This window comes from Lithobates pipiens, unplaced genomic scaffold (genome assembly GCF_037356315.1).
Source record: "Lithobates pipiens isolate NorthernLeopardFrog02 unplaced genomic scaffold, aLitPip1_a1.2 Scaffold_109, whole genome shotgun sequence".
Classification (NCBI taxonomy): Eukaryota; Metazoa; Chordata; class Amphibia; order Anura; family Ranidae; genus Lithobates; species Lithobates pipiens.
This window is the reverse complement of record NW_027507695.1, coordinates 310,586-337,996: the sequence shown is the minus strand read 5'-3', so window position 1 is coordinate 337,996 and position 27,411 is coordinate 310,586. Positions and strand designations below refer to the sequence as shown.

The following is a 27,411-nucleotide window of genomic DNA, read 5'->3' as shown; positions in this document are numbered from 1 at the left end:
TTGTGTACTGTGCAGAGAGTGGGGGGCTGTGTATTGTGTACATTCAATTTTAGTGAAGTAAAAATTATTTTATTCAACTAAAATGTACTGGAGATTTTAGTCGACTAAAATGGGACCAAAACTAAAATGGCATTTTAGTCCTAAGACTAAATAAAAATTTGTTGCCAAAATTAACACCGACGCCCGCATGAGTGCCCCCGTGGAATGTGACTCTCCATGGAGGGCACTCGAAAAAAAAAGAGGAGGAGGAGCCAGGAGCGCCACTGAGGGACCCCAGAAGAGGAAGATCGGGGCCACTCTGCAAAACAGCTCATACTCACTGATCACCAGCTGGCTGCAGTGTTCTGCTCTCCTCTCCGACAACTTCTGCGTGTTTTTTTTTTTTTTTTTTTTAACATCTTGCAATACATGGGGGATGGTACAATATAGTATTTAGGTGCTGTGGACTGCAGGGTCCAATTTAAAGAAAATCAAGAAAATGTTCCATAGAATATGGGATCCATGGATTGTCTAACTAATGATCCCAGGACACGCGCTGCTTAACGCTATTATGGTAGCAAGGATTTGAGGATCCAGGACTACGGCTCCCTCCCCCCCCCCCTCTCCCAGCTCTCCCCCATTCTCCTTTTTCTCCACCTTTTCCTGTTCTCTAATCTTCTCTCTTCCCCTGCTATTGGGTCTTTCCTCTCTTTACTGTTTTTTGTTTTCTTTAAATCACTCATTTAGCGGTGCTAACTGCACGATTGGATATCTATACAACTCCAGAGGTAACAGCATCGGCAGTTGGGATCCAGTGGATCCAGGGTTTTTTAGTTATGGAACCTACTTTGCCGCTGCCAACATGTCTTAGGAATTGACCGGTGTATTACTCGATTGTGCATTGTGCTAGATGCCATACTTTGCCGCATTGATGAGACCTTTGTTTGTATTGTACTGAAAACCTTTAATAAAAATATTGAAACATAAAGAAAATCAATATTCTTTGGAAAGAAATATCTGCAATTTGGTCTTCAAGATAGGGCGTGCTAAAAACAGTCATTATTGGCCCTGGTCCCTACTGGTGATTCACACATGTTTCTCTAGGGTGGGAGCAGCAAAGGAAAATCATCTGAGCGCAAGGGAAATGTAGAGGCCAATGCATAGGGTAATGTGGAAGAAACAAACCATACATTTGCTTTTGAAAAAGTATGTTCCAACTTTCCATTTTCACAACATTCAGCAAACTAAAAATAACAGAATTTAAGATGTCACTGTAAGCAGATAAAACTGTTGCAATATGCCTTATCTATGTATAGGAACAGCAGTCTGTTTTACAAGAGGATGATTTGAATGTAATTACTACAATAGGAATGTCAGTCGGGAGAGGGGTGTTGTATTTATAATTTCAGACATTTAAGTAACATGACATTTCAAGGCTAAATTTGCACGGGAAAGTTGCACCAGAGCGAATGGAAGAAGCTGGAATCTACAAATTCCTGCAAATGTTTCAGCCACATTTGAGCAGATACTACTGCCACTAAGTCATGTAGACTTCAATGACAGTTCGGCGATAGCCATAGCCATCCGTGGCTGTCCTCTCTGCCAGAGATCACTGCTGGAAGCACACAATAGACCAGCACCAATAAGGTTCTACTCGCTCAACTCCTGTATATTAACTTGCATGCTCAATGACCAACTACTGCGTATGTCACCTGTGGTTAAAATTCTCAGTTTGGAAACCTCAGACAGACAATCCTGTATGATTGTTACCATTCCCCCAAGATAAACAGACTCTGGACTGTCTGTGGGGAGCACACCTGTCCCTCTCCACTGGGCAAACAGGAACGCTTGGGTTCCCATTAGTAATTAGTTTACAGTTTAGAGGGGGGCAGATTACACAGCATAAGCACTGTGCTGTTTAATCTGCTTTTAGGGACCAGGATATCTTTTTTTTTTGGGTTAACAAACACTTTAAGTCCAGCTTACCACTGGTTTTATATTCCATGAACAATGGCTCCTTCAAGCACACATTGTAAAGAATGTAAGGGCATTCCCAGAAAAAAAACCCCATGAGTCAGAGCAGAACACAGTGTAGTAGCAACGCTGGAGATCCCCCAAATTATGCTTTCTCAAAATACTTCAGACTGTAATCTGTGGGTACAGTCAGTGAAACAAGAACAAGGGAACTATACTTTAGCTTGTTTATGCCGGGACTCTGTCTTCATATATCAGCAATAACTGCTTTATTTTGTCCAGTAAAACAAGAAAGAGAACAAACCAAATAAAGTAACTGATGACAATTGCAAAATTTATATATATCTCTCTATCTCTATAGCTAATCTCAATATAGCAGTAAAGTAAAAAAAAATTCAAGATTTATAGAGTCAACAAGAACTACTTCATGGGTTGAGGAGCCTCCTTTTTTTCCCCCCATTCGCCATATTAGAGTGGACATTAGCAAGAAGAGAAGACATAATATGCATTACAGAAAGTAGATCCCCTCGCCATGCATTTGCCAAGGCCTTGATCACAGGTTTACTGTGCGCACTAACTGAACGTTCCCTGGCTTTTGAAGCGAGAAAAGTTGGGATAAATGGCTTGTGAAAAAAAAAAAAAAAAAAACTCACACCAAGAGGGTGCGGTTATAGCGGTAACTCAGGGAATGCCGTGGCTGTCAGAGGATATGGGTGTGTATTATCCAATATCATTGATTAGGAGTGTGCTATAATTCACTTTGTTTTAAACTAAAATGCTTCATTCTTGTACATGGCTGTTTTGCACAATGGGGCTGTACTAGAAAAAAAATCTGAGTAAGCAATAGTTTAAGTATGACATACCACTGTTCCCCTTCCAAAAAAAAAAAAAAAAAAAGCTTTTTTTTTTTTTTTTTTACACTGACAACGAAAAATGTGTCCATACAGTTCCTGCTTTATTCATGTAAGGATATCCTGAAGACAGGTTTGAATGATAAAATAACATCCTTCAGCTGGACAAGCAATGATAATACAAATAGTTCAAACAGACAAAATAGGGAAGCTTTTGACAGACTGCCCAATAAAAATTAATGGGCAAAGCAATAAGCGATGCGTTTCAAAAAACAGAAATAAATAATGGTCCAAGTGATATTCTGGTCAAATAAAAAAGGATTTCTTTCAAGCAGTTAAAGTGATATTAAAAAAAAATAAAAATAAAAAAAAAAGGTCTTAAACATGTCATACTTACTTGCTCTGTGCAATGGCCCAGTGTTTACCTAGATTTATTTTTGCACATTTTGTGTGTTTAAAAGCGGAGTTACAGGCTTTTTTTGTTTATTAAAAGTCAGCAGCTACAAAAATGTTAGCTGCTGACTTAAAGTGGTTCTGCACCTTTAAAAAAAAAAAATATTAAAAACCAGCAGCTACTAATATTGCAGCTGCTGACTTTTAATAAATTCACACTTACCTGTCCCAGGGTCCAGCGATGTCGGCGGCAGATGACGAGCAACCGCTCGTCTCTCTGCTGCCCCTGCCGCCATCCTGTGTCAGGGAATCGGGAAGTGAAGCATTGCAGCTTCACTGCCCAGTTCCCTGCTGTGCATGCGTGAGTCGCTCTGCGCGTCTCTGCTGGTCCCCGCTGTGTCCCGGGAACTGTGTGTTTCCCAGAACACAACGGGGGGGGGGGGGGTCCATCTGCAGGGGTCTTGTCCCGGAAGTAGGTGCAGATACCTGGATTATCCATTTAACTGCACTCCCCTCCCCCCTGAAAGGCGCCGATTGTGGCACCGTGGGGGGGGGGGGGGGGGGGGGGAAGTGATCAGATGAGCAGAACTTCCACTTCAGGGTGGAGGGCCGCTTTAAGAAATAGCCACTTACCTGTCCCAGGGTCCAGCGATGTCGGCGGCAGATGACGAGCAATCGCTCCTCTCTTTGCTGCCCCCGCCGCCATCCCCTGTCAGGGAATCGGGAAGTGAAGCATTGCAGCTTCACTGCCCGGTTCCCTGCTGCGCACGCGTGAGTCGCGCTGCGCGTCTCTGCTGGTCCCCGCTGTGTCCCGGGAACTGCATGTTTCCCAGAACACAACGGAGGGGGGTCCATCTGCAGGGGTCTTGTTCCGGAAGTAGGTGCAGATACTTGGATTATCCAAGTAACTGCACCCCCCCCCCCCCCCGAAAGGCCCTGATTGTGGCACCGGAGGGGGGGGGGATCAGATGAGCAGAACTTCCACTTTAGGGTGGAGGGCCACTTTAAGAAATAGCCACTTACCTGTCCCATGGTCCAGCGATGCGACCGCATGGAAACTTGCTCCTCTCCCCCTCAGCCGGGTGCCCACAGTTTCAATGGAGGCACCAGAGAGCAGTGACAACTTGTGGCTTCATGGCCGGGCACACACTGCACAAGTCGCACTGAGCTCTCCGATTGGACAGGCATTCATCTGGGACCTGTGACGTGTCCCAGAAGATTGCCAACAGGGAGAGGCCGCCTAGGGGGAGAGGAGTCGCATAGGCAACCCGCACTCGGAAGCGGGACAGGAAGTCCCTCTCAAAATCAGGCACCTCCAAAAAAAAATTATGCCAAATGTGGCATATAAGGGGGTGAGGAGTGCTTAAAAGGGACACTAAAGGTTCATGTTTTTAACCTTAAATGCATCCTATGCTTTAAGGAGTAATGTGCCATACAAGAGCATCTATCGGACAGAATCACACATTTTTATGCAATTTTCCAGAGCTCCCATTGAAATCTATGCCCAAAATAACCAAATCTCCTTAAAAAGAAGCTCAGCGTAAGCAACAGGCACCATCATTTAAAGCAATGGGATTTTCCAGGTTCAGCATTTTGTAGGTTTGAGCTACAAAATGCTCAGGTTCATGCGTTTGATCACTTAGTTCTCAGGGGAGAGCCAGCGGGGGACAGCTACAGCTGGCATCGGTGCTGCAGCCATTTAGGGGAAGGGGGCTGCCGTGTGCAAAACCATTGCACAGACCAGGCAAGTATGTTTTATTTTATTCCAATGTTTAGAACCACTTTAAAGCCTGCCTTCTACTGAATAGCTACATGCCCTTCATCTTGAGCTCATCCTCATAGCATTGCACATCCTCAATAGTTAAGAGTGACTGTACACAGTGTCCCCTGTGGAGAACTTTTGTTAAAAAGCTGGGAAATCTTTATGAGTGATCTGTGTTTACATTGCATACAGTGTGTCAAGAAACTGCCATGAATGCTTGAATTATATATGCACAAAGTCAGCTGCTGACATTACTGACAATGGCTTAACATGTGTCCCTCCAGCTGCTGCAGAATTACAATACTGTATATTTTATTTTATTTATTTATTTTATAGAATGCCACAGACAGGCCGATCGTATAAGTTGTGAGGAGACCTGCCCAATCTCATAGATTGTAGAGGAACCATTACTGACAAGTACAATATTCAGTACTTGTGTGTACCCAGATAAAGCATCACTGCCTTGACTGAGCACCACTCCACAGCGGTCTGCCCAACTCTATATTGTTCCAGGAATATGAAGGGTGGTCCCTTTCTCACTGCTGAAACAGAGTATAGTATGCTTGATGTCATACAGTTTACACAGCGGCCTCACTTATTAGTAAGCGTTCAATTGGGCCTATTTAATGTGATAGAAAGTTAGGCTTTCAAAAAAGTATGTTTTTTTTTTTTTAAGCTTCATACCTACCTAGGTGGATGCAACATTGGTCCAATGCTGAATCTGTCCCCTGGAGCCTCTACACTGAGAGCCGAGCAATGGAACACCGCCAGTTGCTCAGTTCTCACAGCTCCCTTAGCAGAGAGCTGGTGACTGTCAGTCATTGGCTCTCTGCTCTGCCCCTCCGCTGGGCTATGGAGGGGGCAGAAAAGGTTGGCTCAGGCTCTCAGCGGCCTGTTCAGGCATGTGGGCGGATGCCAACTTCAATGTCACGATCTTGTCCAAGCCTGGAGCGCCTCCGACAGTGGGCTGCAGCCTGCTGAAAACAGATCACAGGAGTGCAGAACAAACTGCACTCCCGTGGACCAAAGGAGAAAGACAGCCAAATGAGCTCAAGTTGTACTTCCCCTTTAAATAATATAACCATAGCAACTAGTAAACATTCACTCTGCTGCAGATGGAACCTGATTGCCCATTAGAAGTTGCTACATCTAAACCAGACCTGTCCACAAATTTCCTTCATGGTTTCTTGTGCTGGGAAAGTCCCATATTTTACTTTTATTGGGACAACTACTTCCAAGGGTTGTAAAACCTTGTGTTTTTTCACCTGAATGCATCCTATGCATTCAAGTGAAAAAACACCTTGTAGTCACCGGCCCCCTAGCCCCCCCCCCCCCCGTTTTACTTACTTACCGGAGTCCCTAATTTCCGTTGGCGCGTCCCCGCCATCCCTCTCTCAACGGGTTTCAGGCTCTTGATTGGATAGAGTAATAGAAAACACAGCCATTGGCTCCCACTGCTGTCAATCAAATCCAATGACGTGGGCGGCAGGGGACAAGTCCTGCATTTGGCCTCTATGGACACCAAATGCTGGACTCTGGAGCGTGCCTGCAAGGTAACCCCCTCAGCAGGGTGCTTCTCCAAGGGGGTTATCTAATGCAGGGAGGAGTCACAAAAGCCGCTGAGGGACCCCAGAAATGGATGTTCGGGGCCACTCTGTGCAAAACGAGCTGCACAGCAGAGGCAAGTATGATATGTATGTTATTTAAAAAAAAAAAATGGGTCCTTTAGTATCACTTTAAGGCGAATGCACACCCGGCAGTCACCGCCCGCCCCCCCCCCGTATCTCCTCAGCGGGGGATGTGCTGCTCCTCTCTCCACGGGGTTCCAGCCCATGATTGGATAGATTGATAGAAGTGCAGCCATTGGCTCCTGCTAATGTCAATCAAATCCAATGATGCAGGGGGCAGGGCCGAGTCCGACATTCGTGTCTGTGGAGGCAAATGCTGGAATCAGGAGCGCGCCTGCAAGGTAACCCCCTCAGGAGAGAGCTTCTCCTAGGGGGTTATCTGATGCGGGGAGGATTTGCGAGAGCCGGCGGGGACCCCATGATGTTTGGGGCCACTCTGTGCAAAAGGAGCTGCACAGTGGAAGTATAACATCTTTGTTATTAAAAAATAAATAAATAAATAAAAAAAAAATAAATAAAAAAGCACGATCCTTCACAATTACTTTAAATCATTATCCTAGGACTGGAGTGAATAAAGTGCAGCAGGGTTCCCAGCATAAGACAGCAAGATAACTTCGATTTCACTCCATTCCCCAAACAATTTGGGCACAGTGGAGAGGGATTAGTATTCTTGTCAGGTTCCGGTACTGCCGGAGTCCATTAGGGAGATTAATCAGCAGCCACAGATTTGACAGCACAGACCAGGTCAAGTGAGACAGATCCTGGCTGGAGATTGCCTGCATATACTTTGAGGACTGGAACACTCGCACAGCCTCAGTACAGACAAAACATAAGGACAGCAAGATATAAAAGTCATGTGTAAATTGAATTAAGTTGCACTACATACATAACCTATCCTATAGTTGGCTGTCATGTGCGGAGATGTGATCTAAGCATGAGTGATGCCACACAAGCGATTCATCATGGATTAAATAAACAAACACATACGGTATCAAGTTGAAAACACAACCAATTAGAATGATCTATGAAAAAAAGATTATTTCATCAATCTGTGTTACGATTGGCTGTCTGACACACACATATTCATCTGATCCGTCAGAAATTATACAATTCTGCCACTGCCAGTCAACTTATCGTCAAAATTGTTTGAACCATCACCGATATTGATCAGATGGAGGTTTGTGACTTGTAGTAATTCTTCAATGTGATTGTCTGTGAGGCACTCATACCTGAGAGGTCACCTTCATTGTGGGAGGTCAGGCAGGGGCCTCTCTAATACAAAACACAGTTATACACAAAGGTACAAATCATAACCTAGGAGGAAGTCTGCACTCAAAGACCGTGGTTAGGAGAGATTTCCGACACTCCCCCACTTGTGGAGGTCAGACATGGGGGAACGCCGGGACCTGTAGTCCTCCAGATGGGGGGAACGCCGGGACCTGTAGTCCTCCAGATGGGGGGGGGGGGCGCTGGGACCTGTAGTCCCTCAGGTGGGGGGGGGAGCGCTGGGACCTGTAGTCCCTCAGGTGGGGGGGGGGGAGCGCTGGGACCTGTAGTCCCTCAGGTGGGGGGGGGGGGAGCGCTGGGACCTGTAGTCCCTCAGGTGGGGGGGGGGAGCGCTGGGACCTGTAGTCCCTCAGGTGGGGGGGGGGGAGCGCTGGGACCTGTAGTCCCTCAGGTGGGGGGGGGGGAGCGCTGGGACCTGTAGTCCCTCAGGTGGGGGGGGGGGAGCGCTGGGACCTGTAGTCCCTCAGGTGGGGGGGGGGGGGGAGCGCTGGGACCTGTAGTCCCTCAGGTGGGGGGGGGGGGGGGGAGCGCTGGGACCTGTAGTCCCTCAGGTGGGGGGGGGGGGGGGGGGAGCGCTGGGACCTGTAGTCCCTCAGGTGGGGGGGGGGGGAGCGCTGGGACCTGTAGTCCCTCAGGTGGGGGGGGGGGGAGCGCTGGGACCTGTAGTCCCTCAGGTGGGGGGGGGGGGAGCGCTGGGACCTGTAGTCCCTCAGGTGGGGGGGGGGGGGGGAGCGCTGGGACCTGTAGTCCCTCAGGTGGGGGGGGGGGGGGGAGCGCTGGGACCTGTAGTCCCTCAGGTGGGGGGGGGGGGGGAGCGCTGGGACCTGTAGTCCCTCAGGTGGGGGGGGGGGAGCGCTGGGACCTGTAGTCCCTCAGGTGGGGGGGGGGAGCGCTGGGACCTGTAGTCCCTCAGGTGGGGGGGGAGCGCTGGGACCTGTAGTCCCTCAGGTGGGGGGGGGAGCGCTGGGACCTGTAGTCCCTCAGGTGGGGGGGGGGAGCGCTGGGACCTGTAGTCCCTCAGGTGGGGGGGGGGGAGCGCTGGGACCTGTAGCCCCCCCAGATGGGGAATGCTGGGACCTGTAGCCCCCCAGGATGGGGGAATGCTGGGACCTGTAGTCCCTCGGATGGGGAATGCTGGGACCTGTAGCCCCCCAGATGGGGGAATGCTGGGACTTGTAGTCCCCCAACACTGACCTGTTGAGGAAGGCGTTCCCGAAGGCGCTGAGCTTCCTGAAGGGTTTCTTGGGGTCCACCACGAGCGCGTTCCCGGGTAGGACCCCCTCCACGGGGCCGTGCATGACGGCGATGAAGGAGTCTGTGGTGGGCTCGGGGCCGATCCTCATCCCGGGGAAGTCTTGCTCCATGAGGTGTCGGATGAAGGTGGTCTTCCCCGTACTGTATTGGCCCACCAGAAGTACCATGGGCTTGTTGTGGAAGTCGGCATCCTCCAGGGCCGGTGAGTGGAAGTCATGGAAGCGGTAAGTCTCCTCCAGAGGGAATAGCTTCTGCTGGTAGAGTTTGCAGAGCCCGCCGGCCACCGTCTGGAAGAGTTCGGGCTCCTTTTTCCTGCGAGCGTCTTTACTGACCCAGCTGAACATGGCTGCGCACACCGGGCGGACGGGCAGACGGACGGAAGAACTAACGACTCTCTCTAACGGACCCGGCTCTGGGCTCAGGGGGAGGGGCGGGGTACAGGCTGGGCGTGGTGCGGGGCGCGCGGGGACACCTCGGGAGCGCGCCTTGGTATGAAGAGAATAGAGAGCGGCGCGCACACCGGCCGGGTTCCTTCAGAGTCCAGTCAGTCTGAGTCAGTGATTAGAGATGAGCCACGGAACGTCAGAGGGAGGAGAGGGGACCACACAATACCTTCCTCAGCCATGACATCATCAGGAGGATTCCCCCTCCCCACCCCGCCCCTGACTCATGGTGACACGTGGGGGGAGAAGTCAGAGCCCTCAGTTCACAGGATGTGTGACGTCACTCCTAATCTGTGTCATTATATGTGATGACTGGAACCTTCTACAGAACACAACTCTCATCATCATGTCTACTCCCAGACACTGGCCAGGGATTTTATATCCCTAACACTAGTTCTGAAACTACTAGTCCATGGAGTCCAACATTGTCTTCAGGGGCATTTTCTGAAAGCAGCGGACCTGTGTGTAAGACCAGAAGTTGGGACCTCCTACCCCAGAAAAACAAAAACGGAGTTCAGGGGTCAGTAGTAAGTGTAGTGAGTTCAGGGGTCAGTAGTAAGTGTAGTGAGTTCAGGGGTCAGTAGTAAGTGAAGCGAGTTCAGGGGTCAGTAGTAAGTGAAGTGAGTTCAGGGGTCAGTAGTAAGTGAAGTGAGTTCAGGGGTCAGTAGTAAGTGAAGTGAGTTCAGGGGTCAGTAGTAAGTGAAGCGAGTTCAGGAGTCAGTAGTAAGTGAAGCGAGTTCAGGGGTCAGTAGTAAGTGAAGGGAGTTCAGGGGTCAGTAGTAAGTGAAGTGAGTTCAGGGGTCAGTAGTAAGTGAAGTGAGTTCAGGGGTCATTAGTAAGTGAAGTGAGTTCAGGGGCCATTAGTAAGTGAAGCGAGTTCAGGGGTCATTCGTAAGTGAAGCGAGTTCAGGGGTCATTCGTAAGTGAAGCGAGTTCAGGGGTCATTCGTAAGTGAAGCGAGTTCAGGGGTCATTCGTAAGTGAAGCGAGTTCAGGGGTCATTCGTAAGTGAAGCAAGTTCAGGGGTCAGTAGTAAGTGAAGCGAGTTCAGGGGTCAGTAGTAAGTGAAGTGAGTTCAGGGGTCAGTAGTAAGTGAAGTGAGTTCAGGGGTCAGTAGTAAGTGAAGCGAGTTCAGGGGTCAGTAGTAAGTGAAGCGAGTTCAGGGGTCAGTAGTAAGTGAAGGGAGTTCAGGGGTCAGTAGTAAGTGAAGCGAGTTCAGGGGTCAGTAGTAAGTGAAGCGAGTTCAGGGGTCAGTAGTAAGTGAAGCGAGTTCAGGGGTCAGTAGTAAGTGGAGCGAGTTCAGGGGTCAGTAGTAAGTGAAGCGAGTTCAGGGGTCAGTAGTAAGTGAAGCGAGTTCAGGGGTCAGTAGTAAGTGAAGTTAGTTCAGGGGTCAGTAGTAAGTGAAGCGAGTTCAGGGGTCAGTAGTAAGTGAAGCGAGTTCAGGGGTCAGTAGTAAGTGAAGCGAGTTCTTGGGTCAGTAGTAAGTGAAGTGAGTTCAGGGGTCAGTAGTAAGTGAAGTGAGTTCAGGGTTCAGTAGCAAGTGAAGTGAGTTCAGGGGTCAGTAGTAATTGAAGTGAGTTCAGGGGTCAGTAGTAAGTGAAGTGAGTTCAGGGGTCAGTAGTAAGTGAAGTGAGTTCAGAGGTCAGTAGTAAGTGAAGCGAGTTCAGGGGTCAGTAGTAAGTGAAGCGAGTTCAGGGGTCAGTAGTAATTGAAGCAAGTTCAGGGGTCAGTAGTAATTGAAGCGAGTTCAGGGGTCAGTAGTAAGTGAAGTAAGTTCAGGGGTCAGTAGTAAGTGAAGTGAGTTCAGGGGTCAGTAGTAATTGAAGTGAGTTCAGGGGTCAGTAGTAAGTGAAGTGAGTTCAGGGGTCAGTAGTAAGTGAAGTGAGTTCAGGGGTCAGTAGTAAGTGAAGTGAGTTCAGGGGTCAGTAGTAAGTGAAGCGAGTTCAGGGGTCATTAGTAAGTGAAGCGAGTTCAGGGGTCAGTAGTAAGTGAAGGGAGTTCAGGGGTCAGTAGTAAGTGAAGTGAGTTCAGGGGTCAGTAGTAAGTGAAGTGAGTTCAGGGGTCAGTAGTAAGTGAAGTGAGTTCAGGGGTCAGTAGTAAGTGAAGTGAGTTCAGGGGTCAGTAGTAAGTGAAGCGAGTTCAGGGGTCAGTAGTAATTGAAGCGAGTTCAGGGGTCAGTAGTAAGTGAAGCGAGTTCAGGGGTCAGTAGAAAGTGAAGCGAGTTCAGGGGTCAGTAGTAAGTGAAGTGAGTTCAGGGGTCAGTAGTAAGTGAAGCGAGTTCAGGGGTCAGTAGTAAGTGAAGCGAGTTCAGGGGTCAGTAGAAAGTGAAGCGAGTTCAGGGGTCAGTAGTAAGTGAAGTTAGTTCAGGGGTCATTAGTAAGTGAAGCGAGTTCAGGGGTCAGTAGTAAGTGAAGCGAGTTCAGGGGTCAGTAGAAAGTGAAGCGAGTTCAGGGGTCAGTAGTAAGTGAAGTTAGTTCAGGGGTCAGTAGTAAGTGAAGCGAGTTCAGGGGTCAGTAGTAAGTGAAGTGAGTTCAGGGGTCAGTAGTAATTGAAGTGAGTTCAGGGGTCAGTAGTAAGTGAAGTGAGTTCAGGGGTCAGTAGTAAGTGAAGTGAGTTCAGGGGTCAGTAGTAAGTGAAGTGAGTTCAGGGGTCAGTAGTAAGAGAAGCGAGTTCAAGGGTCAGTAGTAATTGAAGCGAGTTCAGGGGTCAGTAGTAATTGAAGCGAGTTCAGGGGTCAGTAGTAATTGAAGTGAGTTCAGGGGTCAGTAGTAAGTGAAGTGAGTTCAGGGGTCAGTAGTAAGTCAAGTGAGTTCAGGGGTCAGTAGTAATTGAAGTGAGTTCAGGGGTCAGTAGTAATTGAAGTGAGTTCAGGGGTCAGTAGTAATTGAAGTGAGTTCAGGGGTCAGTAGTAAGTGAAGTGAGTTCAGGGGTCAGTAGTAATTGAAGTGAGTTCAGGGGTCAGTAGTAAGTGAAGGGAGTTCAGGGGTCAGTAGTAATTGAAGTGAGTTCAGGGGTCAGTAGTAAGTGAAGTGAGTTCAGGGGTCAGTAGTAATTGAAGTGAGTTCAGGGGTCAGTAGTAAGTGAAGGGAGTTCAGGGGTCAGTAGTAATTGAAGTGAGTTCAGGGGTCAGTAGTAATTGAAGTGAGTTCAGGGGTCAGTAGTAAATGAAGTGAGTTCAGGGGTCAGTAGTAATTGAAGTGAGTTCAGGGGTTAGTAGTAAGTGAAGTGAGTTCAGGGGTCAGTAGTAATTGAAGTGAGTTCAGGGGTCAGTAGTAAGTGAAGTGAGTTCAGGGGTCAGTAGTAAGTGAAGTGAGTTCAGGGGTCAGTAGTAAGTGAAGTGAGTTCAGGGGTCAGTAGTAAGTGAAGTGAGTTCAGGGGTCAGTAGTAAATGACTCAGTAGTCAGAACCTGGAATCACTCTGTTCAAAGCTAAGATTCTAGCTGACAGTGGGCAGAAATGTTTAGTGGTCAGTAGTAACGCAGAGTTCGTGGGTCAGGAGTAAGCGATACTTCACCCCCCACTACTGACACCCAGACACCCCCAAATACTGACTTTCAAGACTGAGCAGTGTTTGTCCATGTCGTGCAATGTGTAAGGGCACAGTGGACCCCCCTGACCCCCCATATCTTGGGGTCTGTGTACACCACACACATTGCACCTATGGAAGAGAAGTCTCTGCTTGTTTTGCTTGTAGGCAAAGTTCTCCCTACATTGCTCTTCTCCAGTGCCGCCATCTTGAATTGAGACTTAGTACATGTGCTGACACACAGCGAGGGTCCACAGGAGCTCCTGAGGAAGTCCTTCCTAGGACGTAACGTGTAAAGCAGGGCAGCCTTAGGCCATGTCATTACGAGAGTGGAGCTGTTCAGGAAGACGTTGAGAAGGACGGAGCGATGTGCGGGGGATTCATCACTGTGAATGTCACTCACCATTATTATTATAATTATACAGGATTTATATAGCGCCAACAGTTTGCAATTGAACACAATTCTTTATCTATTTATTATTTTGAAGGATATATTGTGTGTGATTATATGGAGGATTCCCTGTGATATTTTGTCAAGTTTTCATTATATTTATGAAGCACAGATTCTATTAAATCAGAACTTCATCTGTAACAACTTGATAAAAAAAATAATGTTCTTTCGCAAGGAACATAAATTCCACATTAATAATAATGCCACCAAAATGAATGTGTGCTGTAATTTGTCTGCAGCATTCTTCCTGTTACTTCTTGCTGGAGGCTGACATTTTGTTGAAGCCCAGAGCCCATGAGCAGCAGTAAATCATAAAGCGGAACTCGGTTTAAAAAAAGTTACATTCCTGGAAAGCGAGGATTGCTAACTGTCACATTTACTTGTGTCCTCAACCAAACTGTCAAACCATCAAATGACTGGTGTCATAACTGATCACGAAAGGAAGGGTGACCCCTGGAAGTCGCACATCTATGGTGTCCTGCTGCAGTGCATGAATGGAGTGCCAACCTCAGCCTGGACTCTGACCAGGCCACGTGGAGTCCAGGCTGAAGTTGCCACTCCAATCATTCTCTGCAGCAGGACACCATAGGTGTGCGACTTCCAGGGGTCACCCTTCCTTTCTTGTACCTTTGCAGGAGCTAGAATGGGCTCCATCCCCTGTCAGCACTCTAGCAGCAGCTGTGGATGTACTGTCTACATACCCCCTCCCTATCGAGCCTGAGCAGCCCACATACTTTTTCCAGGTCACAGTCATAACTGATCCCATGCAGAACCATGGCACTTGCAGAACAAACAGAAGCAGCTTCCTTGGCTGTAAGGGATAGCTGTACCTGCAGATGGGGCTAGCCTGAAGTGATCCAGCAGGACTTAATTTTCGGAGTAAAGTTCCACTTTAAATATATACACTATATGATATATGCACATAATACACTGGAGAAAGGGTAATAATTAGGGGGAGCACTGTACATTGTTTTGCACCCCACAGGAATTGCTGCTCTGCCAGTTAACTGACCATGAATGATCCTGCAGCACTTGATATGTGTGAGATCCTGTGAGCTGCCTCCTGGTATACATAACTTAGATATCCCAGGAGACAGTTCACAGAATCTGTACGGAAGTGCCTTCTGAAGACTGCTCATCCTAACCTAGGTAAAGATTGATGATGTGAAGTGAAAAACAAAACACAAGGTATTTGCTTTCTTTAAAAAAAATAAAAATAATTATACAGTGCCTTGCGAAAGTATTCGGCTCCCTTGAACTTTTCAACCTTTTGCCACATTTCAGACTTCAAACATAAAGATATAACATTTTTATTTTTTGTGAAGAATCACCAACAAGTGGGACACAATTGTGAAGTGGAACGAAATCTATTGGATTTTTGAAACTTTTTTAACTAATAAAAAAATGAAAAGTGTGACGTGCAAAATTATTCGGCCCCCTTGCGTTAATACTTTGTAGAGCCACCTTTTGCTGCGATTACAGCTTCAAGTCGCTTGGGGTATGTCTCTATCAGTTTTGCACATCGAGAGACTGAAATTCTTGCCCATTCTTCCTTGCAAAACAGCTTGAGCTCAGTGAGGTTGGATGGAGAGTGTTTGTGAACAGCAGTTTTCAGCTCTTTCCACAGATTCTCGATTGGATTTTGACTTGGCCATTCTAACACCTGGATACGTTTATTTGTGAACCATTCCTTTGTAGATTTTGCTGTATGTTTGGGATCATTGTCTTGTTGGAAGATAAATCTCCGTCCCCGTTTCAGGTCTTTTGCAGACTCCAACAGGTTTTCATCCAGAATGGTCCTGTATTTGGCTGCATCCATCTTCCCCTCAATTTTAACCATCTTCCCTGTCCCTGCTGAAGAAAAGCAGGCCCAAACCATGATGCTGCCACCACCATGTTTGACAGTGGGGATGGTGTGTTGAGGGTGATGAGCTGTGTTGCTTTTACGCCAAACATATCGTTTTGCATTGTGGGCAAAAAGTTTGATTTTGGTTTCATCTGACCAGAGCACCTTCTTCCACATGTTTGGTGTGTCTCCCAGGTGGCTTGTGGCAAACTTTAGAAGAGACTTTTTATGGATATCTTTGAGAAATGGCTTTCTTCTTGCCACTCTTCCATAAAGACCAGATTTGTGCAGTGTACGACTGATTGTTGTCCTATGGACAGACTCTCCCACCTCCGCTGTAGTTCTCTGCAGTTCATCCAGAGTGATCATGGGCCTCTTGGCTGCATCTCTGATCAGTCTTCTCCTTGTCTGAGCTGAAAGTTTAGAGGGACGGCCAGGTCTTGGTAGATTTGCAGTGGTCCGATACTCCTTCCATTTCAAAATGATCGCTTGCACAGTGCTCCTTGGGATGTTTAAAGCTTTGGAAATCTTTTTGTATCCAAATCCGGCTTTAAACTTCTCCACAACAGTATTACGGACCTGCCTGGTGTGTTCCTTGGTCTTCATGATGCTCTCTGTGCTTTCAACAGAACCCTGAGACTATCACAGAGCAGGTGCATTTATACAGAGACTTGATTACACACAGGTGGATTCTATTTATCACCATCAGTCATTTAGGGCAACATTGGATCATTCAGAGATCCTCGCTGAACTTCTGGAGTGAGTTTGCTGCACTGAAAGTAAAGGGGCCGAATAATTTTGCACGCACCACTTTTCAGTTTTTTATTTGCTAAAAAAGTTTAAATTATCCAATAGATTTCGTTCCATTTCACAATTGTGTCCCACTTGTTGGTGATTCTTCACAAAAAATTAAAATTTTATATCTTTATGTTTGAAGCCTGAAATGTGGCAAAAGGTTGAAAGGTTCAAGGGGGCCGAATACTTTCGCAAGGCACTGTATATATATATATATATATATATCTATATATGAGAGTCCAAGATATATAAGCTATATATATATATATATATATATATATATATATATATCTTTGACTCCCCCCAGCTCCAACATCTGATTCAACAACAATTGAATCAGCAGTTACATAAGACGAGAGTGTCCAAAAACACCCATTTTTTTCATTAAAAAATCTCCAGGCCATGCCAGTAGGAACCCAAGTGAAACTGGCATAATTAGAAATAGCTACCACTGCTCCATTATGCCAACTGATGCTTCGTACACACGACCAGACTTTCCGTCGGAATAAACTCTGACAGTCTTTCCAACAGAGTTTCGTCAGAGTTCTGCTGAAACGGACTTGCCTACACACTATCACACCAAAGTCCGTTCGATTCGAACGCGGTGACTTATGACAGAACTAGAAAAGGAAGGTCGATAGCCAGTAGCCAATAGCTGCCCTTGCATTGTATTTGGTCCATCTGAATAGCATACCGACGAACGGTTTTCCCCATAGGAATTGATTCCGTCGGAAAGGTTTAAAACATGTTCTATTTCTAGGTCCATCAGAATTTTTGAAGAAAAAGTCAGATGAAGTGCACACACGATCGGAATATCCGATGAAATGATTCCATCGGACCTTGTCTGGTCCGGTCGTGTGTATGCGGCATGACTGTACTCTATGATTATTCTTGCAGGGAGTTTCATTATACTAGATCAGCTAATGCAATTTCCATTTGTTTAAGTAGAGTTATAGTGAAGAACAATAGGCCATTGTGGGTTCATTACATTTAGGAACAAAGCCTAATTAAGAACTTTCATTTTAAAAAGATAAAACCATTCAGGTGCTGTTACTGGACAATAGAAGGTACACAGTGTAACATCAGTTTTATTGTTTAATTAGCAGCTGGCCTAACATTGCAGGCCCCAAAGTGAACTGAAACTTATCTGTTTGGTAGGTTAAAGTGATTGGAAAGGCTTTTACCTTAAAGTGGTAGTAAGTCATAACTTCGAAAAACCAATGATAGGCAGGGATTTTATAAAAGAAGAGACCCTAGAGGTCTCTTCTGTAATAAATGTACCCCCTGCTTTACAGCGATTAATGTGACTGAGCTGCTTATGCACAGCTCAGACCACATTTACGGCCCGCTCTCTGTGTCCCGACAATGTGACTTCAGTACACATGCGTTAGAGTAACACCACCCTAGCCAGTCCATTCAAGCAGCTGAAGATAGAAAGCCTAGAAAGAAGTCCGGGCAAACATGAAAGTGTCGGGGAGCCGTGACAGCGCAGTGCTTGAGGGCTCTGTTGGCAAGTGTGTCATAATATACTAGTATGCAGTGCATACTAGTACAGTATGGCTAAAACCTGCAGGTGGGCCAATTTCTTTACTTTGTTCACTAGATTTACTACCGCTTTAATGCATTCTCTGCATTTAGATAAAAAATAAATCTTTAGTGCAGCTCCCCATAAATATTTCCCAGAGTCCTATCTGGATCTAGCACTTTACCCGGGAGCAGTGGCTTACTCTCTCCGTTCCTGCTCACTGGACTCAGTGAGAGCAGCGGGGTCCACTGGCTCCTGCTTATGTAAAAAAAAATCCATTGACGAAGGAGCGGGACAGGGCCAAGCCACACTGTGAGGTTGATTTACTAAAGGCAGATATACTATGCACTAGACTAGAAGTGCACTGCAAGCAGGTGCTCTAGATGTGAGGGGAAGCTCTGAAATGAGGGGAAGCGCCATCCAATCATGTACAAGCAAAAATGCCTTTTTTTAATTTTGTTTGCATGTTCCCCTCAGATCTAGAGCAGCTGCACTTGCAGTGCACAAACTATTTACCTTTAGTAAATCCACCCCTGTGTGTGTCAATAGACGCACGCAGTGCAGCTCAGGATTGAGCCCACAAGAGTGCTCCTATAGCAAGCAGCTTGCTATAGGGGTACTTGGAAGGCTGGAGGGGCCAGGAGCACTGGCAGGGAACCCCAGAAGAAGAGGATTGGGACTGCTCTGTGCAATGGTTTTGTAAGTATAAAATGTTTGTTATTTTTATAAAACAAAAAAGGAACCTTTATAATCACTTTAACGGCTTCCCGACCAACCAATGTGGCAGGTTGGCTCCCCTGCGCGAGCTGTCATACCTATATGTTGGCTTGGGGGGGTTGGGATAACCGGGGCGCAAGCTGCACAGCAGGGGTCCTGGTGCTCGCGGCCGACGGTTGAGATGACCGGCGGCCACGAGTGATTGTGACCAGGAGAGACAGAACAGGGACGAGTGTGTGTAAACACACACTTCCCTCTTCTGTTCTGACAGGAGTGACAGATCGTGTGTTCCTATTAGCAAGGAACCATGATCCGTCACTTCCTCCAGTCAGTCCCCTCCCCCTTCAGTTAGAATCACCTCCCAGGGAACCGAGTTAACCCCTCGAGCGCCCCCTAGCATTAACCCCTTCACTGTCAGTGACATTTTTACAGTAATCAATGCAATTTTATAGCATTGATCGCTGTATTAATGTCAATGGTTTCAAAAATGTGTCAAAATTGTTCGATGTGTCCGCCAAAATGTCGTAGTCACAATAAAAATTGCAGATCACCGCCATTACTAGTAAAACAAATAATAAAATTTTTTTTATAAATCGTTCCCCTATTTTGTAGACGCTGTAACTTTTGCGCAAACCAATCAATATATGCTTATTGCGAGTTTTTTTTTACCAAAAATATGTAGAAGAATACATATCGGCCTAAACTGAGGAAAAAATTTTTTTTTATATGTTTTTGGGGGATATTTATTATAGCAAAAAGTAAAAAATAATGCGTTTTTTTCAAAATTGACGCTCTTTTTTTGTTTATAGCACAAAAAATAAAAACCACAGAGGCAATCTAATACCACTAAAAGAAAGCTCTATTTGTGGGAAAAAAAGGACAACAATTTTGTTTGGGTACAACGTCGCACGACCGTACAATTGTCAGTTAAAATTACTCAGTGCCGAATCACAAAAAGTGCTCTGGTCAGGAAGGGGGTAAATCCTTCCGGGGCTAAAGTGGTTAAAGAGTGACAACAGGGTCTCTGCGTGGTCATGTCCAATACTGACATCCAATTCATATTGCTATTAGTAAAGTTACCTTTGGAATGATTGCTTGTATCTGTTACATTGTTGGGCCCCAATGTAAGTGAACATTCCTAGTGAACAAAAAATAAACTGGTACATTCAGACACAATTAGCAAGTGGAGAAAATTGAAATGTACTGATTTTGGTTTTTATTTTTAGATGTACGGTCTGGCAAAGTACCTTTTACATTTCAACAGAAGAAACTAAAACTTGCCTGCTACCAAATGGTAAATAATGTAAAACACACCTAATCATTGCCCATAAAGACATTTGATGCAGCAATAAACAAAACACGACTTTACTAATGCCTACAGACATGAAGGGAGCTCATTCATAACCACCGGCACAAACTCTCAATAGATAAACATTGTGGGCTCATTCACACTTCCGTATCCAAATAACGAATGCACACAATGCACACATTTTAGTGCCTTAAAGTTGAAGTCCACTTAAATATTAACTGTACTTAAAGTGGTTGTAAACCCTTACAAACCACTTTGACCTACAGGTAAGCCTAGATTAAGGCTTACCTGTAGGTCCAAGAAATATCTCCTAAACCTATACGGTTTAGGAGATATTTACCTGAAGACAGCCACCGCTGTCTACGGCGCACTGGGCAAGCCGCAGATCGCGGCGATATGCAGCGAGTGTCGGCTCCCGTGCGCATGCGCGGGAGTGACGTCATCGCTGCTCCGGCGAATCACAGCGCCGGAGCAGCGAGACCCACCAAGAAGATGGACGCTCGGAACTACAGGGGACAGCGGTGACTTCGCTTGCTCCTGTGTCAGGTAAGTGACACATAATGGACTACTATGCGATGCATAGTAGTCCATTATGCTTTACCTTTGCAGGGAGACAAAGAGGAAGTAAACCCATCAAGGTTTACTTCCTCTTTAAATCTGCTCCCACCCCCTATTCTAAGCCTTGTCTAACTATTCTGTACTTACCTATTCTGAGGGTGGTCTGGTCGAATGATCGTCCCAGCATCAAGCTTCAATATAGAGGAGAGATCACCAACAATGGCTGCAAAGCCTGTTCGGTGACGTCACCCCTAGGCTTACTATGGATCATCCATTGTCGGCTGTCCCTCCTCTACACTTAAGCCAACGCTGGGAGCCGACCATGTGACCAGACCAGAGCACCCTCAGAGTAGGTGAGTATAGGCATCTTTCCTCTACAAAAGGGGTCTGCAAGCTTTCTAAACAAAGGGCCAGTTTACTGTCCTTCAGAGTTTAGGGGGGCCGGACTGTACCCAGTGGTAGTAGAAAATGCCCCAGTGACAGTGGGAGTAAAAAAAAAATACATAGTGCCTGTGTTCAGTAGGGGAAGGTGAGAGGAATATTTCCCAATTGCTGGTGTCCGTTGGAGGTATTACGCCCCACTGTTGCTGTCGGTAAAGGGAATGGTGCCTCATCTGTGTCAGTGGGAGGAATAGTGCCTTGTATCAATGGGAGGAACAGTGCTCCAAGGGCCAGAAAAAGGCAAGCAAAGGGCTACAGTTTGGAGATCACTGGTCTACATGGAAGTTAGAATAGGGCTTGGAATGAGGGGTGGGAGTAGGTTTAAGTATAGTTATTATTATGCCGCATACACACGTAGCCGACTATCCGGCGGACTTAGTCCGGCGGACTTCCCATCGGACTGTCCGCCAGACTTTCCGAACGGGCTACTTGCCCACACACGCCACTTTTTCAGCGGACTAATACGGCGTACTAAGTCCGCCGGACTATCCGCCGTACTTTTGAAGTGAACGGACTCGCCCACACACGCGGAGGAAAGTCCGCTCATTTTGAGCGCGTCTCCAGGTAGGCAGGGCCCGCGAAGGAGACGTCGCTGGCCCCGCCACCTGGTATGGACTTAAAGGGGAACCCCAACGCCGAAAAAATTGGTGTGGGGGTTCCCCCCCAGGTCCACATCAGACCCTTGTCCTAGCATGCTACCCAGCCGGCCAGGAAAGGGGGGGACAAGTGAGCGCCCCCCCCGAGCCATACCAGGCCGCGTGCCCTCAACATGGGGGGTGCCTTGGGGAAGGGGGGCCGCGCGGCCCCCCCACCCCAAAGCACCTTGTCCCCATGTTGATGAGGACAAGGGCCTCTTCCCGACAACCCTGGCCGTTGGTTGTCGGGGTCTGCGGGCGGGGGGCTTATCAGAATCCGGGAGCCCCCTTTAATAAGGGGGCACCCGGATACCGGCCCCCCACCCTATGTGAATGAGTATGGGGTACAACATTCCCCTACCCATTCACCTGTGAAAAAAAGTACAAAAAAACACAACACAGGGTTAAAATAGTTTATTGCATAGCTCCGGGGGTCTTTCGTCTTCGGGGGTCTTCTCACCGGACTCCTCCGCTATCTTCTGCTAGCTCTTTTACTAGCGAAGGAGCCCGGCATTCTTCTTCGCCGCCGCTCTCTTCTTCCGACTTCGGGGGTCTTGTCCCCCTCTTCGGTTCTTCTTGCCGGCGGCAACAGCGGCGACAGAAGACCGGGCCACCGCCTGTAAAAGAGCTAGAAGAAGGCGCAGTGGCCCGGCAAGAAGAACCGAAGAGGGGGACAAGACCCCCGAAGTCGGAAGAAGAGGGCGGCGGCGAGGAAGAAAGCCGGGTGAGAAGACTCCCGAAGATGGAAGACCCCCGGAGCTGTGCAATAAACTATTTTAACTCTTGTGTGTTGTGTTTTTTTTTTACTTTTTTTTTACAGGTGAATGGGTAGGGGTACATTGTACCCCATACTCATTCACATAGGGTGGGGGGCCGGTATCCGGGGGCCCCCTTATTAAAGGGGGCTCCCGGATTCCGATAAGCCCCCCCCCCACAGACCCCCACAACCAATGGCCAGGGTTGTCGGGAAGAGGCCCTTGTCCTCATCAACATGGGGACAAGGTGCTTTGGGGTGGGGGGGCCGCGCGGCCCCCCTTTCCCAAGGCACCCCCCCATGTTGAGGCCTGGTACGGCTCAGGGGGGGGGGGGCGCTCGCTCGTCCCCCCCTTTCCTGGCCAGCCGGGTAGCGTGCTCGGACAAGGGTCTGATGTGGACCTGGGGGGGACCCCCACGCTGATTTTTTCGGCGTTGGGGTTCCCCTTTAAGTTCATACCAGGTGACGGGGCCAGCGACGCCTCCTTCGCTGGCCTCGTCTACCTGGAGACGCGCTCAAAATGAGCATACTTTTCCCCGGGCGGGAAAAGTGTTCATTTCAAAAGTATAGCGGGAAGATTGGAGTGCAAAAATACTTTCAAAGTCTGCCGGAGGCTACACACGGGGGGATTGTCCGGCGGACTTGAGTTTGCCGGACTTTTCCACCTGATTGTTTGATCGTGTGTACGCGGCATTAGGTGCACTGTGTTAAGGCATCCCTTTTCATTTTGAATGGGCTGGCAGTGGATTCGAATGCATGAAATAAAACACATCTGCAGCATTCATTGGCAGCTATTTCCTCTGTGTTTAAATGAATGGCAGTGCAATGGAAGTAGACAGCAAAGAAAAATCGCCACTCCAGGTGAGAGACTCCTCACATGGGTGCAAGCCCCGACTCACCTGCTGTAGAAGACTGAGTGAAGAAAGAAATTGGCTGCACACCGACATTATTGAAGTGCATTTATTGAATAGAAAGAAAAGGGGTGGTAGGTTGCGCTATGGGACTTATATGCAAGTGAATAGGTAAGAGCAGCCTCTATTAGTATCCACCTGGAGGGGTGGAAAACATTAAAATAGGGGGGTTGCTGTGAATAGATCTGGCGCTATACCTATATGTTATCAAGGAGTATATCACCAGGGGTTCTTTAGTGAGTGGTATTAGGAATGGGGTTGGTTGTGTTGGTGTGCTAATAAATTAATTGAAAATATTAAACCTGCCCAATTATTTAAAAAGTGACAGTGTATAATGTGCTGCCCTAGTGAAAAAAATGAAAGAATAAAAGTATTTTCCACAACAATAAATATTTACCAGCGTGCTGGCTATAAAAGTGCGAATCAAAAATGTATGTAAACAAAGACTTGTAATCCTCAAAAATTGTGACCGGTTACTAGTATATTAAATACATAAAGTGCTAGTACTTTTTATATATAGCTAATATATTAATGACAATAAAGTATAAAACCAGAACTGACTGTGCTGTTTTTTTAAAAGGTGCACTGATGTGACGGTGAAATAAATACATGCAACAAGTAAAAAATACAATAAATGAGTGATAAATATCAATGCATCAAGTGAAACATGCCAAAAATTTAAAATGGAAAAAAGAAAAAAAAAAAAAGAAAAAAAAGGAAAAAAAGAAAAATAAAAATTTAAAAAATGAATATAAAAATCAAAATAAAACAAAAGTCTCTAGTGAAATACAATTGATGGGGTTATCCCGTGAATGGGGAGAAGGGATGTGATAAAATCAAATCCTATTCTTCATGCATTGTGGACACTTCTAGGTTGTACTCTCACCGGAAAAAAGACCCCATCCGGGGTGGATCAGCCTTCACAATATAAGCTATTGTGTCGCTCTCTGGCTTGCTTCTGGTAAATTGTTGGGGATCCCTCGTTATTTCCAGGTGGAGTGTGCCACAGTATATATGTTAAAAAAGAGGACCATCCATAGTGTGATACCGTATGGGAAACAGTTTATTTGACAAAGATTAAAACTACTTACAATTTGTGAGTAGGAATAATAGCAGTATGGTTTGTTTATCTTTAATGTGGAAAAGCTGCTACGAGCGTTCCGTTCGGCTTCCCCGCCGTCTATAATGTGGAAAGGCTGCTACGAGCGTTCCGTTCGGCTTCCCCGCCGTCTATGTTGAAGGTGTATGTCGATATCGACATACACCTTCAACATAGACGGCGGGGAAGCCGAACAGAACGCTCGTAGCAGCCTTTCCACATTAAAGATAAACAAACCATACTGCTATTATTCCTACTCACAAATTGTAAGTAGTTTTAATCTTTGTCAAATAAACTGTTTCCCATACGGTATCACACTATGGATGGTCCTCTTTTTTAACATATATACTGTGGCACACTCCACCTGGAAATAACGAGGGATCCCCAACAATTTACCAGAAGCAAGCCAGAGAGCGACACAATAGCTTATATTGTGAAGGCTGATCCACCCCGGATGGGGTCTTTTTTCCGGTGAGAGTACAACCTAGAAGTGTCCACAATGCATGAAGAATAGGATTTGATTTTATCACATCCCTTCTCCCCATTCACGGGATAACCCCATCAATTGTATTTCACTAGAGACTTTTGTTTTATTTTGATTTTTATATTCATTTTTTAAATTTTTATTTTTATTTTTTTCCTTTTTTTTCTTTTTTTTTTCTTTTTTCCATTTTTAATTTTTGGCATGTTTCACTTGATGCATTGATATTTATCACTCATTTATTGTATTTTTTACTTGTTGCATGTATTTATTTCACCGTCACATCAGTGCACCTTTTTAAAAAACAGCACAGTCAGTTCTGGTTTTATACTTTATTGTCATTAATATATTAGCTATATATAAAAAGTACTAGCACTTTATGTATTTAATATACTAGTAACCGGTCACAATTTTTGAGGATTACAAGTCTTTGTTTACATACATTTTTGATTCGCACTTTTATAGCCAGCACGCTGGTAAATATTTATTGTTGTGGAAAATACTTTTATTCTTTCATTTTTTTCACTAGGGCAGCACATTATACACTGTCACTTTTTAAATAATTGGGCAGGTTTAATATTTTCAATTCATTTATTAGCACACCAACACAACCAACCCCATTTATTGAATAGTCCATGCAAACAATGACACACACCACGCTTGCAGAGGCTGGAACAGAGGTGGACTAGTTTCGCACAGCTGCACTGTGCAATACCCATACATAGCTCCATGTGTTGTAGTAATACTTGGTAAAATACATAGGTGTGGAGCCAGTGTAAAGTGTATGTTTGTAAAGGGTTCATCTGGATGTTTGGCATACATTCACCCACAATTAACTGGACAACATTGACCATATTAGGGTCCATGCATACTGGGCTTAAAAAATTAGGACTTTGACTCACTGTGGAAGCAGCTCACTGATACCCATGGCCGGTATTGAGTGTGCAGTGTAGCCCATGGGCGTGGCTGCACGGCAAATATTAGGAGCTTATAACGTTTGGATACCGGCCATTGAGTGTGCAGTGCATCTGAAGTGGAGAAAAGTGGAGTGGATAGGAGAGCGAGCGGAGTGGAGGGTAAGACTTACAAGTTATTTCTGGGTCCGCCGAGACCGCACTACATCGTGTTACCACTGCGAATTCCCCACTTTGGAAAGTTTATGTTGAAGTGCCTTTGTGTGATAAAAAGGATGTAAGTGCAAAAATTTAAGGTTTCGTGTTCGGTTTTAAATAAATGGTTTTACTATACTTCACTATTGGAAGCACTGTTTATCTTTACGTGTGGAGTGCGAATTGTTTAAAGAATACCTTTGGGATTATTTGATACCCTTGGGGGATATTAAGCGATACTGCCGAGCATGAGATTGCAAGGCATATCCAAATATTGCCTATGGAGTTCTAAACCCAAGCTTTAAAAACACGTTCAACATTTCTAGAATATTTTTTTAATACATTAAAACACATACAAAAACAGCCTGCTTTTTTTCTCCAGTTCACCAAGGAGGCAGTGACTCCATGCTGATGCTCTCTTCTGGACATTATTGTTTTGGGAGGGACACTCCTGTTTTGGAGAACCCATCTCAAATTGCCTCGAATGCTGAACAACATGTGGTCTGGTATCACCATAGCTGAGGGTTCTTACAGGCAGCCCTCTTGTCATGGGGATACCAGCCAGCGTGTCCTTCAGCTATTTAAGACGACATAGAGGAGCGCCACTCAGTAAAATTTCTTTTATCTATCCATCTTATATTTTCTCCTGCTTATGAGCTGACTTCACTCTGGAGAGGAGCCGCCGCCTGTGATCTTGCAGATGTCCCATCGGTCCATCCATCCCTACATCCAGCAAGTGACCTCAATTGGATCAGTCACAGTGCTTAAGTACTTTTTTAAAAACTTTGAATGAACTTTGAAACATTAGACTATTTTAATTATATTGTCAGACATCTGATCCTAGTGTTGTTTTTATCATGTCCTTCAGCTAGGCTGGCTATCTCCACATAATACAAAGCGATCTGTGATTGGCTAGGAGGATGGAAGGGACAAGCAGAGCGGCTGAATGCAAATCTGCAGCTTTTGGAGCTGGGACCATAGGGGCCAGCGTCAGAGCACAATAGTATAGCAATAGCTATGCTCCTGACACTTAGTAAAAATATCAATTGTAAATTACAGAGATGAGTCTTCAAGGTGTCATGCACCACGCTGGACATTCGCTGGAGTTCAGCTGTAGGGATCTGCTGTCCTCTAATGTCTGTATTTGTAAATAGCTGTTGCTTGTTAATTATCAGAGTTATAGACAGATCCTTCTTGTCCCTGCAAGTTGGGTTAGAAATCCCAGAGAGAGGAAATAAATAGAGATAGAGGGTCTGAGACCAAATGTCTTTCTAGGAAGGATCTACTACTAATGCAGGCCAGAACCAAAGATTGTAAGGCAAGTGTTTCTATGTGTAATAGTTTACTATTGTTGCCCGTAGCTTCTGGCTGTATATATATTTACTACTGTGCAAAGTTATGGTCAGGTGTGAAAAATCTCTGTAAATTAGGAATGCTTTAAGAAATAAAAGTGATGATAGTTTATTCTTATCAATGAACAAAATGGAAAGTGAATAGAAGTGAAATCCAAATCAAATCAATATCTTGCATGACCACCCTTTGCCTTCAAAGCAGCATGATTTCTTCTAGGTACACTTGCACACAGTTTTTGAAGGAACTCAGAAGATAGTTTGTCCCAAAAACTTGGAGAACTAACCACAGATCTTCTGTGGATGTAGGCTGCCTCAAATCCTTCTGTCTCTTC

The 27,411-nt window shown here is 46.0% G+C and overlaps 1 protein-coding gene across 1 annotated transcript in view; it reads right to left on the bottom strand.

Moving 5' to 3' along the window:
* LOC143959098 (EH domain-containing protein 1) overlaps positions 1-9,699 on the bottom strand; it is a 55,193-nt gene extending 45,494 nt beyond the window's left edge. The window contains exon 1 of the mRNA XM_077467927.1: positions 9,069-9,699. Coding sequence (XP_077324053.1) covers positions 9,069-9,472 — 404 coding nt within the window. The 5' untranslated portion in view covers positions 9,473-9,699. The remainder of the gene's footprint in view (positions 1-9,068) is intronic.
* Between the last annotated feature and the right edge of the window lie 17,712 nt (positions 9,700-27,411).